Source organism: Sinocyclocheilus anshuiensis, unplaced genomic scaffold (assembly GCF_001515605.1).
Source record: "Sinocyclocheilus anshuiensis isolate Anshui unplaced genomic scaffold, SAMN03320099.WGS_v1.1 scaffold1049, whole genome shotgun sequence".
NCBI classification, from domain to species: domain Eukaryota; kingdom Metazoa; phylum Chordata; class Actinopteri; order Cypriniformes; family Cyprinidae; genus Sinocyclocheilus; species Sinocyclocheilus anshuiensis.
In genome coordinates this window covers 699225-712512 of record NW_015557197.1, presented here as the reverse complement: position 1 = coordinate 712512, position 13288 = coordinate 699225, and the positions used below count along the sequence as shown (strand labels likewise).

General features: G+C 35.9%; 2 protein-coding genes and 1 pseudogene across 2 annotated transcripts in view; 1 reads left to right on the top strand and 2 right to left on the bottom strand.

The window, feature by feature from the left end:
- The window catches only part of LOC107678817 (centromere protein J-like), a 14841-nt pseudogene extending 11216 nt beyond the window's left edge, over positions 1-3625 (top strand).
- Positions 3626-4957: 1332 nt separating this feature from the next.
- LOC107678816 (probable tubulin polyglutamylase TTLL2) lies at positions 4958-6700 on the bottom strand. Its single transcript, XM_016474221.1, has one exon. It carries the CDS (start codon positions 6698-6700, stop codon positions 4958-4960), a length of 1743 nt encoding a protein of 580 aa, XP_016329707.1.
- A 4408-nt stretch (positions 6701-11108) lies between these two features.
- LOC107678861 (protein unc-93 homolog A) overlaps positions 11109-13288 on the bottom strand; it is an 11479-nt gene continuing 9299 nt past the window's right edge. The window contains exons 6-8 of the mRNA XM_016474286.1: positions 11960-12095; positions 11740-11871; positions 11109-11413 (exon numbers count right to left, since the gene is read on the bottom strand). Of these exons, the coding sequence (XP_016329772.1) occupies positions 11109-11413; positions 11740-11871; positions 11960-12095 (573 nt within the window). The remainder of the gene's footprint in view (positions 11414-11739; positions 11872-11959; positions 12096-13288) is intronic.

Sequence of the window (13288 nt, the reverse complement as noted above, 5' to 3'; positions counted from 1 at the left end):
ACTTTTTAAAAAAAAAAAAAAAAAAAGTTTCTTAATCAGTACTTCAGTCCTGTTTCACACATTTCCTTTTTTAGATATTTTACTTGAAAACAGTGATTCCATTGTATTTTATTGAAAGCATCTGATTTTTCTTCTCCTTGAATGGCCAGGCAATGTGCTATTACTTGTAATTTGTTCATTTGTTCTTATTTACTGGCTGTCACTTGTCTTTGATAATGTTTAAACTTTATATTGATTTTTATTTTTGGCTAGTGATTTTTGCTGTGGTATCGAAATATTTTAAATGGAAAGCAGGGCAAAAAAAATGAATTAACATATTTGAGTGATTAAATATCGAAGGGAATATTACCTGATCTTTACGCAAAAAAAAAATCTGTGTATTTACTGTATGCATATGCGGTTCACTTTTTTTTTATTGTTTGTGATTTTAAACTATTAAAAGACTTTGTGATTATTAATACCGTGATTCAATGAATAACATATGTTGTACTTCAGTTTGAGCAGAGAAGAGAAGAACCACAGCGGACCCATCACGTAAGGAGCGCAACTCCGGCCTTTAACAAGCCCATCATCCATAGGACACAGCAGGACAATGTTAGTATGCTAACATCATAAATGTGCATTGATAACAACTAGAACTGTTTTTCAATCTGTAAAACATTTTTATGGCTTTAAAGTAAATATTTCCTTATTTATTTTTAGTCATTTTTAGTCAGACTAGTTTTAGTCACAACTAGTTGAGCTAAACTCATTTCCTGTAAACCCGGTGAGGTGTGCAATATGTTCTCGAGTGCCTTTAAGCTCCTCAGAAATAATTCATGATGACTCTCAAAGCCCAGTGTCAGATAATTGACTCAGTTCTTTATAACTAATTCATGCATGTGCAATGCATCTACCCATCTCCATTTCATACAGTGTAAGTGTTAAATCCTGATTTTATATCGTAATTGAATTGGAACATTTAGTCAGACCAGCGTATAGCATCACTTTTATGTAATATATTTATTTAATCACTGTGCCTGTGACACACACAATACAGATCATATGCTTTCAAAAAAAAAAAAAAAAAGTTTCTTAATCAGTACTTCAGACTTGTTTCACACATTTCCTAACCCTTTACTTGAAAACAGTGATTCCATTGTATTTTATTGAAAGCATCTGATTTTTCTTCTCCCTGAATGGCCAGGCAAATGGACATTCTGTTACCAAAGCTAACAGGCTAACAGAATGCACGGACAACTCTTTGAGTAAGCATGTTCTCTCGTGCTTCATCTCCTATAAACCAACATACAAGTTGTCATCACATATTGGATGTACAATACTGTGTACACATACTGTGTACAACTTGCCATGTCTTGTGTGTTATGTTTTTCCAAAAAGGAAAGAATCCTGCACTTTCCATTGACAGTCCACAGAACAATGCCATGATTACACAAGGCGGAAAGGTATTTACATTTCTCTTAAAGGGATAGTTCCCCTGAACTATCAGTCAGACAACATCAGTACACTCAGATTTAGAGCATGAAGTAATAACTCACACTTGTACAGTGTTTTATCCCATTGTATCACTCATTGTGATGGAATAGTCTGACCCACTTCCTATTATGAAATGTTCAATGCGTCATAGTATCATAATGACACTTTTGTCCACAGGGAAGTTTGGTTTATCATCATATTGACTGCAATAATCCACAAATGGCATCCCAGGCCAGAAAAAACAAAGTACGAGAGGAAACCCGCTATCCGGATGGAAGGGTAATGACAGTGTTTTGCAATTAGAAATTTTAGTTACCCAAAGCTTGCAATATTTATTTAAAAGTGCTCTGCTTTTAATTAGGTAGAGCGTCTTTTTTGGAGTGGATGCCGTGTGATCACATTCCGCAATGGAACGAAGAAAGAGATCGGTGTTGATAAGTCAGTCACTGTTACGTTCTTCAATGGAGATGTTAAACGCACATTGGCTGATGGGACTGTGGTGTGTATCACGAGTGAATAAGGAAGTCTTATCAAGTCTGTTCCCACAGTTACTGGTGTATTGCAACATTTCAAAATTCACAAATTATTTTGTGGTCATCCACCAGAATACTAACATGTTTCTACAGGCCCAAACCTTTTGATTTTTGTCTCATGATGCTACAGATGTGTCACACTTTTTCCATTGTTCTTTTGTGTTCTTGAAATAAGTCTTCAAATCAGGGTTATTACAGTTTTTATTTCATTTTATATTTTGGTTTCCAGTTTCATTATGGTTTCAAGTGCAGACTAAATAATTGTTATTTTTTCAGTTCTTTTTTTAGCACTTATACCAAAGCACCACAAATTACAAAAATAGTTTTGCTTTGTTTTTTTTCCAGGCAGTCTTTTGTATTTGGTTTTTGATTGTTTGGATTCAATATTTTTTATCAAGATGTTTCCTTTCAATTAGCACAGGTTTTGTATCTCTTTTTAGAACTGATTGTTCGTAGGCCTCACTGATCTGAGCTTATGCTCAGATTATTTGTGGATAATCTTGGCAATGTTGACTAAAAAACTGTGGTGAATAAACTCAAATCAGTGGAGACTATGATCAATCAGTTCCAAAAATAAATACCTGTGCTAATCGAAAGAAAAAAGTTGATAGAAAGATTGAATCCAGTATTTGGTGGAATGAGAAATATATAAGGGCAGTCATTTTTGATCAGAAATACCATAAGTGTAACAAAATAGGGGAAATCCTCCCAAAAAATACAAAAATTGTAAAAAATAAATAAATACATAAATAAAAAGAGATGTTATACCCATGTGTGAGCAAAGTTATTAAGTTCAAGTCCAATGCATTAAGTCAAAAAGACTTAAACACAACATGAGGGTTAAATTAACAATTAAACTGTTTTAAATTTCTCAGTTAACAATTTAACCTCTTTACATTTAGATATACTACTATAATGATGCTCGAACAACACACTCAACTTATCCATCTGGGTTGGAGGTTGTGAAGTTTCCAAACAACCAAAGAGGTTAGGAAAAATGATGTGAAAGACTTTCTTTCATTGACAAACACTTTAAAAATTATTTTGTAAATTGTAAATAAATCAGATCATTATAGTATACTTCCTTTCTTTCCGTTTCTTTGTAATTATTTGTGAAATTCACAATTTTACGTTTTAGTATAATTCAGTGTATATAAATTTCAGTATAATTTTGCCGTGAATTTGGAATTTTAAATGTTTTTTTTTTAAATGTTACATTTAACATAGAAAAACACCATCCTGATGGTACAAGGGAGACATCCTTTCCGGATGGCACTGTCAAGATTCTCCACTCCGATGGTCAAGAGGAGAGCATTTTTCCAGATGGAACTGTTGTCAAGATATCACCGTAAGATTAATGTCTGCCTTTCCTGTTTGTTTGTTTCTTTTTTCTTCTTATTTACTCCCTTATACACTGTTTCCACAGACACGGGGAAAAGGTGGTGGAGTTTACTAACGGGCAGAGAGAGATTCACACTTCACAATACAAGCGGAGGATGTTCCCGGATGGAACAGTTAAAACTGTCTACACAAATGGGAGGCAAGAAACAAAGTTCTCATCTGGGAGGCTTCGCATTAAGAACAATGAAGGCCTCATTATATTGGACAAAAAATGAACTTCTAAAAACTTTTTTCATGTTTTTTTTTGTTGTTTTTTATATTGACAAATTTAGTAACTATTCTTATGAATCTTTAACTGACCACATACTGAAGAAGAAAAAATACTTTTTGGAGTTTCAAGTGCTGTTTTGTACTTTATTAATTTATTATTGAAACTGTATGACAATCGGATGAACTAAGCCTGTTTATTTTTACATGTACTGTCAGCAGGCGTCTTGTATTGCTATGAGTACCTCTCAGCATGAACACATCTGATACAGTATGCAGGTGAAGACTTGTGAGCCTCTGACTCAGTGCTGACATTGTACTACATTGCAACACTCTGGTTCCAGTAGAGGAACATTCTTGAACTAGTAAGAGAGAGCTGGTAAATGTCGTTGATAACTTGATACCTGAGAACTTCAGGGAAACGGTTATTTTTATAGAGTCAGTTAAAATGTCTTCTTAGTGTAATTTTTAGTCTTTATTTACAAGTAGCCATACATTATTATTTAATAATATATCATTTGGATCAGTTATCACTCAGAAGTCAGAAGCTGTATATGATGTCTCGTTCTTTTAATACTTAATATTACAATATTATTCTGTTCTACAGAAACTGGCACAGAGAGAGAATAACCCTGTGTTCATTTTCTGTTGTTTCTGAAGGGTGTATTTTAAGATAAGTTACATTTTCCTGATGTTATGCCTTTAGAAATGCCCTATTTGGCATTTTAAGTTTATTAAAATATGCAAAGATATGTGTTGCTTCTTGTTTGTCTTAATTGAGCATTAAACCTGATGATGTTTTGTGGTCTGACCTTAGTATGTGTATGTAAAATATACACTACCATTCAAAAGTTTGGGGTCGGAAAGTTTTTTTCTTTTCTTCTTTTTTTTTTCAAAAGAAATTAGCAATTTCATTAAACAAACATGATTTCTGAAGGATGAATGTGACACTAAAAACTGGAATAATGGCTGTGGAAAATTCAGCTTTGCAATCACAACAATAAATTACATTAAATATATTTTTAAAAATATATTAAAATAGAAAACGGTTCTTTCAAATGTAATATTACTGTATTTTTGCACAAATAAATGCAGTCTTGGTGAATATAAGAGTCCACAAAAAATAAACAAAACAACAACACACTTTTGAAAGGTAGTGTATATATTGACATTTTAGAACTTTTTTGTTTACCTCTGTTATACTTTCACACACAGACACGCACACATATATATATATGCGATTAATATATATATATTGTATGTACTCTCTTCTTGTGTTGTGTTGTAATTACAAACTTAAATAATTAAAAAAACACTTTTACTTGAAAACAAAATACATTTTACTTGACTTCTGAATTCAAGGAGCAGCATTTGCTGAGAAGAGGTGGATCTTTCGGCCCCCAAAGCAGAGGCTCAAATTTGTCCCTGACACCAATGCTCTGACCGCTTTCCATCTTCGTCCTCTCTTTTTCACTAAAGGAAGATGCCAGTCGGTTTGTGAGTTTATGAACCTCGTTCACAATAGCCTTAACATCCGCTTGGTCCTGAGAGGCTTTCCACGTAGCCTCATTAAAGGGAAACGTCAGTATGAAGTCCCCAACGCGACAAGGAGGGATGCCTCTGTCTTGAGTCATGCTGTTCCATGGGACGGCTGGAGATTTGAGTTTATGTACATGAAGAGATGGTAACTTGCATACGGTAGATGGTGCATTTCTGTGCGATTGCCTTGTGCTGTTAAATGTTGTGAGTTTCAGGCCATCGGATTCCACCTCGTCGTTAATGTCCTCAAACTTCTGAGGAGCCTTTTCATGTCCAATAGATTTCGAATTGGAGTGAATGGGCCAAGTAGCATAAACGATGTCATTACTAGCACAAACATTTACAGAAGTGTCTTGAGAACTTGAAGAGTTTGAGATAGACTGATTCCTGTTTTTGTTGCCTAATGGAGTTGCATGTAAAGTCTTGGGCAACAAAAACCCTTGAGAGATTTTTGGCCGTAAATACCGGCTACCCGATCTCTGCCTGCAGTATCCCTTCTGTCTGAAACTATCAACCATCCTGTAGTTCATCAGGTCAATGATATCACTGATCAGCCCTTTCTTGACACTTACGTCAGCAGGGCAGTCCAATGGAAGTGCAGGACTGTAGTTGACCTCTAGAAGCCACGGTTTGTAGCTGGCGTCAATGAGGATGTCAAACCCCAACAGTTCTAGACAGTTGGGGTTGGAAGGAACGCAAGGAACGGCTGTGAGCAGAGTCAACGTAACGATATTGCTGATCCTGTGCCACAGCAGAAGTTCGTTGATATCTTGTTTGTGAAGAAAACTGCGGAATCTGCTCATGGTCCACTTGCATCCTCGACCCACTCGCTCTTTGTCCGTGGCGTAGCACATTCCAAACTTATTAATGCTGGTATTCGTCAAATGAGAGTACAGGCTCTCTAAAGAAGCAAGGGTGTACTTTTCTGTCGCGAAACGCACTAGGCCTTCCTGGTGCATGTAAATCACAAGAGGAGAGAAACTTTTTACGCAAACGTAAATGCGTAGATCAAACTTGTAGCCTGAAATGAGAAGCGGGTTGCTGATGTATCTCTGCACAATTACCGAAGAGTCGTAGACCAAGTCCTTGATATCCTCAAACAGAAATATACCTCTTCCTCTCGACAAGTCAACTGGCTTACAGATCCAGTAGCGGGACTTCCCTCTGTCAGTCATGCGATTCCTAGTGTACACCCCTAGAAACTTTGTGTATTCGTTTGGCAATATGAAAGCAGCAGGGCTGAAGTCGTACAGGGCTGTGCCGAAAGCAATCTTCATTCTTCTCATGTGTCGTGCCAGACAGTCCTTGCGCGTAATCTGGCTCATTTTGGGATGGTGGTTCAGTCTCTGCCATGGCAAGATGTTTTCGTAGTCGGACTTACGGAAGCCAGAGGCTCTCCAGTAGAGGTTCCAGTCACCTTCCTCCTGCTCCTCTTCATCATACTCCTCCCAGCCGCGCTCCAACAGCACCTCACGTACCACCTGTGGAGCTCCTCCATGCAGTCTGAACACCAGGGGAGCAAAACCACATTCCCTTTCCGCCATAGAGAAGATCCCAGTGCCTCCAAGAAATCATGTAAGTCAGTTCTCTGAATTCTGCATGGAATAGGGGAACTCACATTGGTTTAAATTTCAAATGGATCCTGCTGTTCTGTTAATACTGGAAATGCTTACCGTTGCTACTTATTATGTAGATCACTTAGTAATTAATACAGCTTACAAGTTGTCATGTGAATACAATGCATGCCAACATTTCTGTTAAAGTTTGTAATAAATAAATAAATAATGAAAAGAAAAAACAGATTAATGCTGTCATATGCCAGTTGTTTAGAACAGGGATTTTTAAACTTTTAGATGCAACGGGCCCTCCAAATACTGTATAAGCATACTCATGTGAAGGACCCCTATCTTAAAAAGGAATTTTAGAGGTTGCTATATATAAAGGTACAATACATAGAGTTTTAAAAAATGATCATAAATATGTCTGAAGTATTATGTAGAAAATAATAAGTTAAGTTTTCTATTGCATGTTCTATTCATAATACTGTACTGTACTTATTTATTTATTTGTCTTTATCTTAATTTATTTGTAAATTAAAATAAATCTATTTATTTGTAAATTTTTCCTAATTGTTTTCCCTGAACTTTTTAATAGATCCACTAGTATTCCCTTGTAGCCTACAGTTTAAAACTCCTGTGGTCTAGAGCAGTGTTTCCCAACCTTTCTTTAGTCGCGGCACCCTTTGCGACTGAGCGGAGCACACACACGCATAGAGCGGGATAATACCATAGACTGTAAAAAAACAGGATTATACGCAGAGCGTCACACCACGTGAAAGTGAATCCTGAGCGGTGAACTTCTTGAGACATGGGACAAAACGGGTCCAGCAAGGGTAACTGCTATTAGGTTTAAAAGTAAAAATATTTTCAATTTTAAATGTCATGAGGGATTAATAATAGGATGTATTTAACACAATTATCACCTTCAATTTAATTTTCTCATTATTATACCAGATCTGTGTTTCTTAATGTCCTCTCACTACATCTAAAACAGTGTGTCCACAGAGAAGGGTTGAAGCATTCATATGCAATAAAATGGATAAAAATGTTTTTTTAATGATGAAAAAGAGCTTGTTGTATCAAAAGCAACACTTAATAATATCTCCTATCAAAGCAAGGTTGTTTTTTAATGACACATGCATGTTTAATAAGATTTTAAAGTTGCGTCCCCACTTTTTGTCAACACCGTCAGACATTCAATAAAATGTAATAAAATCAGGGGATATCAGGGGCATATACTCTGCAGAGTACATCAGTGTCAGACAGGCTCTGCTGAGTTTTAGAGTTGGGAGGTTGAATCAAAGCATAGCTCAGTAGCTTAGTGCATATAAGATACATAAATGTAGTTTCATTTGTCTGAGTACAAGGTTTTATTTTTTTCAATTTTGCACCCTGTTTTGTCCCACTTCTCAAGAATGACTGTAAACTAACCACGGCACCCCGGTTGGGAAACACTGGTCTAGAGGCTCATAGAAACTGGAAAATATTCCAGTTTAAATTAATCTAAGTTAGTTAAGGCAGTCATGATAAGGCGTTTATGCATTGACTAATACCAGATCATTCTTTTGCATGTAAACACAGTCATAGTACGATGAGAAAGACATTTAAATTAGCCCACGAAATAAAGCACAGCTTTTAATAAAGCACAATAAAGCCAGCGTGTTTTTTTTTAACATCCATTCATATAACTTACCTCAGTTTTAGTGCATCTAGTTACATATTTAGGTCTAATTTCACACTTTTTTCGATTTCAAAATAGTTTGTAAAGTATATTTGCATAAATCACTCTTACCTGACCGAGCTCTGTTGCCTGATAGATCCTCCACAGAGTTCCTGTCAGACAGCTTGCTTGTCCTTTTGTGTCCTCTGCTCTGGTCATCTTTCGTTGCTAGGAAACGTTTGAATAAAAGCGCGCCACGTGAGCTGCTGCGTTACCTTGTGAGGTCGGAGCAGGTGACGTCACTATGTGTGAATTAGCGTTTAACGTTAATCAAACCAAAACGGTTTGCCAATCATACAAAATATTGTTATATATATATATATATATATATATATATTCAAGATTGTTATACTGGGGAAAATTGGGATATGTGTGAAGATAAGTGTATTTTATAAGATATTTTAAATATGTTACTAATAGTCAAACATTTAAGACGTTATCATATAAATGAAATTTGCAACCATATTTAGAAGTGAAGTTGAATCATGTAGACCTCATGTCACATATAGGCCTAATTGCATTACAATTTATATCAAATGATTTTCTCTGGAAATTTTATTATTTTTGTACTCTGTCCCACACTGGATCGCGCACATGTTCAGACCCGAAAAAAAAGAGAGAGAAAAACCCATGTTCAGACCCGAATACAGAGAACAAGATAACACTGCCACCTACGGAGATCAAAATAGCCTACACAACAAACACTACAAAACATACATACATACTACAGAAAAGGCAAGACTGGCAAGGACCAGTTTGCTATTAGTGAGGATGCTTCCATCTACTGGTCACAACGCAAAGCAACATAGAGGCTGTGGTGCGTTATTCTGTAATATTATCAGTGCACATGCTATATACCAGCGTTCCTCAAATCTTGCCCTGGAGGGCCAATGCACTGCAGAGTTTAGCTCCAACCCTGATCAAACTCACCTACCTGTGATTTTCTAATGATCCTGAAGACATTGATTAGCATGCTCAGGTGTGTTTGATTAGGGTTAGAGCTAAACTCTGCAGGAAAGTGGATCTCGTGGGCCAGATTTCAGGATCCCTGCTATATACTATGTAACATTACATGTTATGTATACCATAAGTTTATTATAGAAATACAGTGATTTACGCTGTAGTCTTCATAGCAGCATGCAGGTGGCATACAGAGACAGTAAATCTTAGGCTATATTCCAGCTGTTAGTATTGGGGAATTTCATTTCTGTCATGGTTACTAAAACTGGAGGTTTGTCATGTAAAATATGCACTGCTTAAAGGAGTATAGATCAGAATTTCACCGTATTATCAGCCCATAAAAATGTCCCAAAATTGTTTATTTGGAATATACACTCTAAAAAATGCTGGGTTAAAAAGGGACAAACCCGGCTGTTTTGGCCCAGCGGTTGGGTTGTTTTGACCCAGCGGTTGGGCTGTTTTGGCCCAGCGGTTGGGTTGTTTTGACCCAGCGGTTGGGTTCAAAACAACCCAATAGCTGGGTTTGTCTCTTTTTAACCCAGCGCTGGGTTATATTAACCCAGCATTTTTTAGAGTGTACTGTACAGTGTGTCGTGGACACCGAATATTTGTACACTATCTCGTAAGAATCCAAGCGCATGTTTTAAAGTTGTTTTCTTCAGTTGAATAACTGTTAAAAAGTGGGTTTTTTTTAGTGCTGTCATAAAAATATTTCTGGTAAGCTGTGAATGTGAATGTTACATATCATTCAGAGATGCATAACCAATTATTGTCTGAATTACAACCCAGATGCATAGAATGAGATTCAATTGCTTTATTCTGATTCACTGTTATATTGCTAATTTCTTACATAACAACACTAATAGCTATTGCTTCAGGAAGAGTGTAATCTGCAAATTATTCTTTGAATCCTTTTTTTTTTCTTCTTCTTTGGTGAAAAAGCTTCATAATGACTCACTCAGACTATCTATATGAGCATGTCAGGAAGATCCTGTAACATGCAGAGATGCCCTTTAGACATTGCTGATAAAGGCTATAAAGATTATAATCTGTGCAGAATCTTTTGTCATTAATTCTATTATTTTAATCTTGTGGAAATATTTACAGTTCGTGTAACATTCTGTCTGGAATGATTATTATATAATTTCCTACATTATTTTTTTATGTTCTCAGTTAGACATTTTATTACCTGGATCTCATCCTGTGATTTTTGTCTTGTAGATTTGACATGTGAGCTTTGACTCAGTATGATGCAATGGGAAACTGGTACAGTCGCTGCGTAATTTAATTCAAAGTTATGTTTATGGGAAAAACAGCTGATTTGTTATATATAGACATCAATCTCAAAATAATACAAGTCTACTTTATGATCATATTTTTCATATGATCTCCTAATCTACTTAACACTTTGTTCATGTTAACATTTAACAGTATTTGATCTGCTGCATATGAGGTAAATGCAATAAACATATTAAAAGAAAAGAAAAAAGTAATATAATGGATATACTGAAAGAAATTATTTGTGCTTTTGTACAGAAATAAAAAATAAAGAAAATTATCAAAACATTTACATGCCACATAAAAAAAAACAGAATAGCTTCTCAACACTGTAAAACATACAGAAAAATAATCTCTGAATGACAACAAAAAAAAATCAATATTTTACATACTGAGATACATACTGATGATGAAGAACTATCAACTAAAATCTATTTACATTTGTGTCTGAGAGATTATATCTTTTTCATCTTTGTCATTAAATTCTTTGAGGTCAGTCTTTTCTGGTTTATGCAAGTTGTCAATAGTCACTTGTAGAGTTGGATGCTTGTACTCGTTGTACTCAACATAAAGGTAAGTTACCATGGTAAGGGCAAGAACTGCCAAAGCAATGTAAATTTTGGTGGACAGGCAGATGAATGTGCTGTAAGCAAAGGCTATAACAAAACCGAGTGACTCCCACATGCGGTAGTTAGCAAATGCTGCTTCTTTGTGCTCAGCAAAGAGAATGCCATAAAGTGCTGCATATGAAATAAACACACAGTTTAATGACTATACAATATATTTCTAAATGTAAAAAATATATATTAGGTTATATTTATATGTATATAAACATGTTAAAACATCTATGGAAGCATTTCTATAAACATTATTATAATATTGAATTCTTTCTTTTTATTATTTTATTAATAATTATTATGTAAAAATAAAAAAATAGCCTGATTTTAGGCTGTTCATAATTATAGACTGTTTATCAGAATTTAGCACCAAAAACTATCAATTTTATGTTTGTAAGAATAGCTTAACTGTATAGATAACTAAGTAGTATGCAGTATAAAGCACTTACCATTGGTTTGTGTTTGCCACACAGCGTCTGCCATCCCCCAGAGGGCCGGAAACACGAAGAACACTCCCAGCTCGTCTGGATGAGGCTCCCAGAACAAAAGACCCAGAAAACAGCCCAGGTTTGTCACTGCAGCTGTGAAAGTGTAGTAAGACAGAATGAACATAAATACTAACAACCATACTTAACCTTTAAACCATATGTCAACCTGTTCTTTTATTACCCAAGCAAAAGAGGGCGATTCTTCCAGTGTATTGAGCCAGTCTACCAAACGCGAATGAGCACAGGGAGTTAGAAGCACCAAAGCAGATCATCACAAAGCCAACATAGTGTATTCCTAACGCACAAGTCACATAGTTCTGCAGGGGAAAGAGGGTCGCAAACACATTACATTCATATTTCATTAGGACAAATTGGTATTCATGTACTCCCAGTCTGTAGAGCCGTAACCACTATAGACTATGAGGGAGACAAGTCCTCCCCAATAATAAGGCCTATATTTAAAATTCTTGCATTGCTCTGCTGCCCTCCATTACGCAACCCTCTGTTTGTTGTTTGGATGATGAAAAGTTACGTTTTTAATTTAGGCTGGTCTGCTTATAAACTTAAAGCAAAAAGAACAATGGCTTTGTTTAAGGACTTGGCACTTAATCTGGACTGAAAAGGACCCTGGATTGTTGTTGTATTGTTATGATTTGACAATGTTGACAATTACTATTATTATTATTGTTTTTCAAGCATTCAGTTAAAAAAAATTAGGCTGGTCTGCCTCAGCGATCTAACACCGCTCGTCAATGTCAAAATGACCAAGATGGCCAATCAAATTGAAGTAGGCAGAGTTTACGGTTCACAAAAACAGAGCAGTTCGAAGCATCCGTTTTGACTTTGAAGAGCGCAAAGTAAGATGGAAAAAGCAAAACATTTAATTAGGGCTGTCAATCGATTCAAATTTTAAATCTAATTAATCACATCCTTTTTCTGTGATTAATCGCGATTAATCGCACACTTCATGAAATTAAGCATAGACCATTTATCTTGTTTCAAATAGACTTGATCGGTGTGGGCGGAGTCGGCGTGGGGTAAAATAGTCCTTTCCCCCTCATTGGAAAAGCATGGTGTTGACGCAGAATGGCCTACATAAAATTATTCCTGCCGCTCGACAGAGCAACATACACATAAAAACTGAGCCGTATTGGGTCAGACTGTCCGTACGGTATCTGTGACTGGAAAAACGACCCAACGGAATGGCCAAAGGTGTCGTTTCCCGACATTTTTTGTTACCTAATTGAGCAAGAGACAGCTTAGGCTACTACAAGCCTATACGAGACGGTTTGTGAAAGTAAACATTTGTCATTTTGTTTTGCTTAATTGTAATAAAGTGATAAAGACTTGAGTAAAAGCCTGTCGTACTTTCTTATTGCTATATTAAAAAGTTTTTTTTAACATTGACAAAACAGGTAACATTAAGGTCCACTGAAGTGCCTTGAAATGCGCAGCGTTATTCTATGTGGTGTGTGCTGCGGCTGCCTAATCATTTTCACAAATACATGCC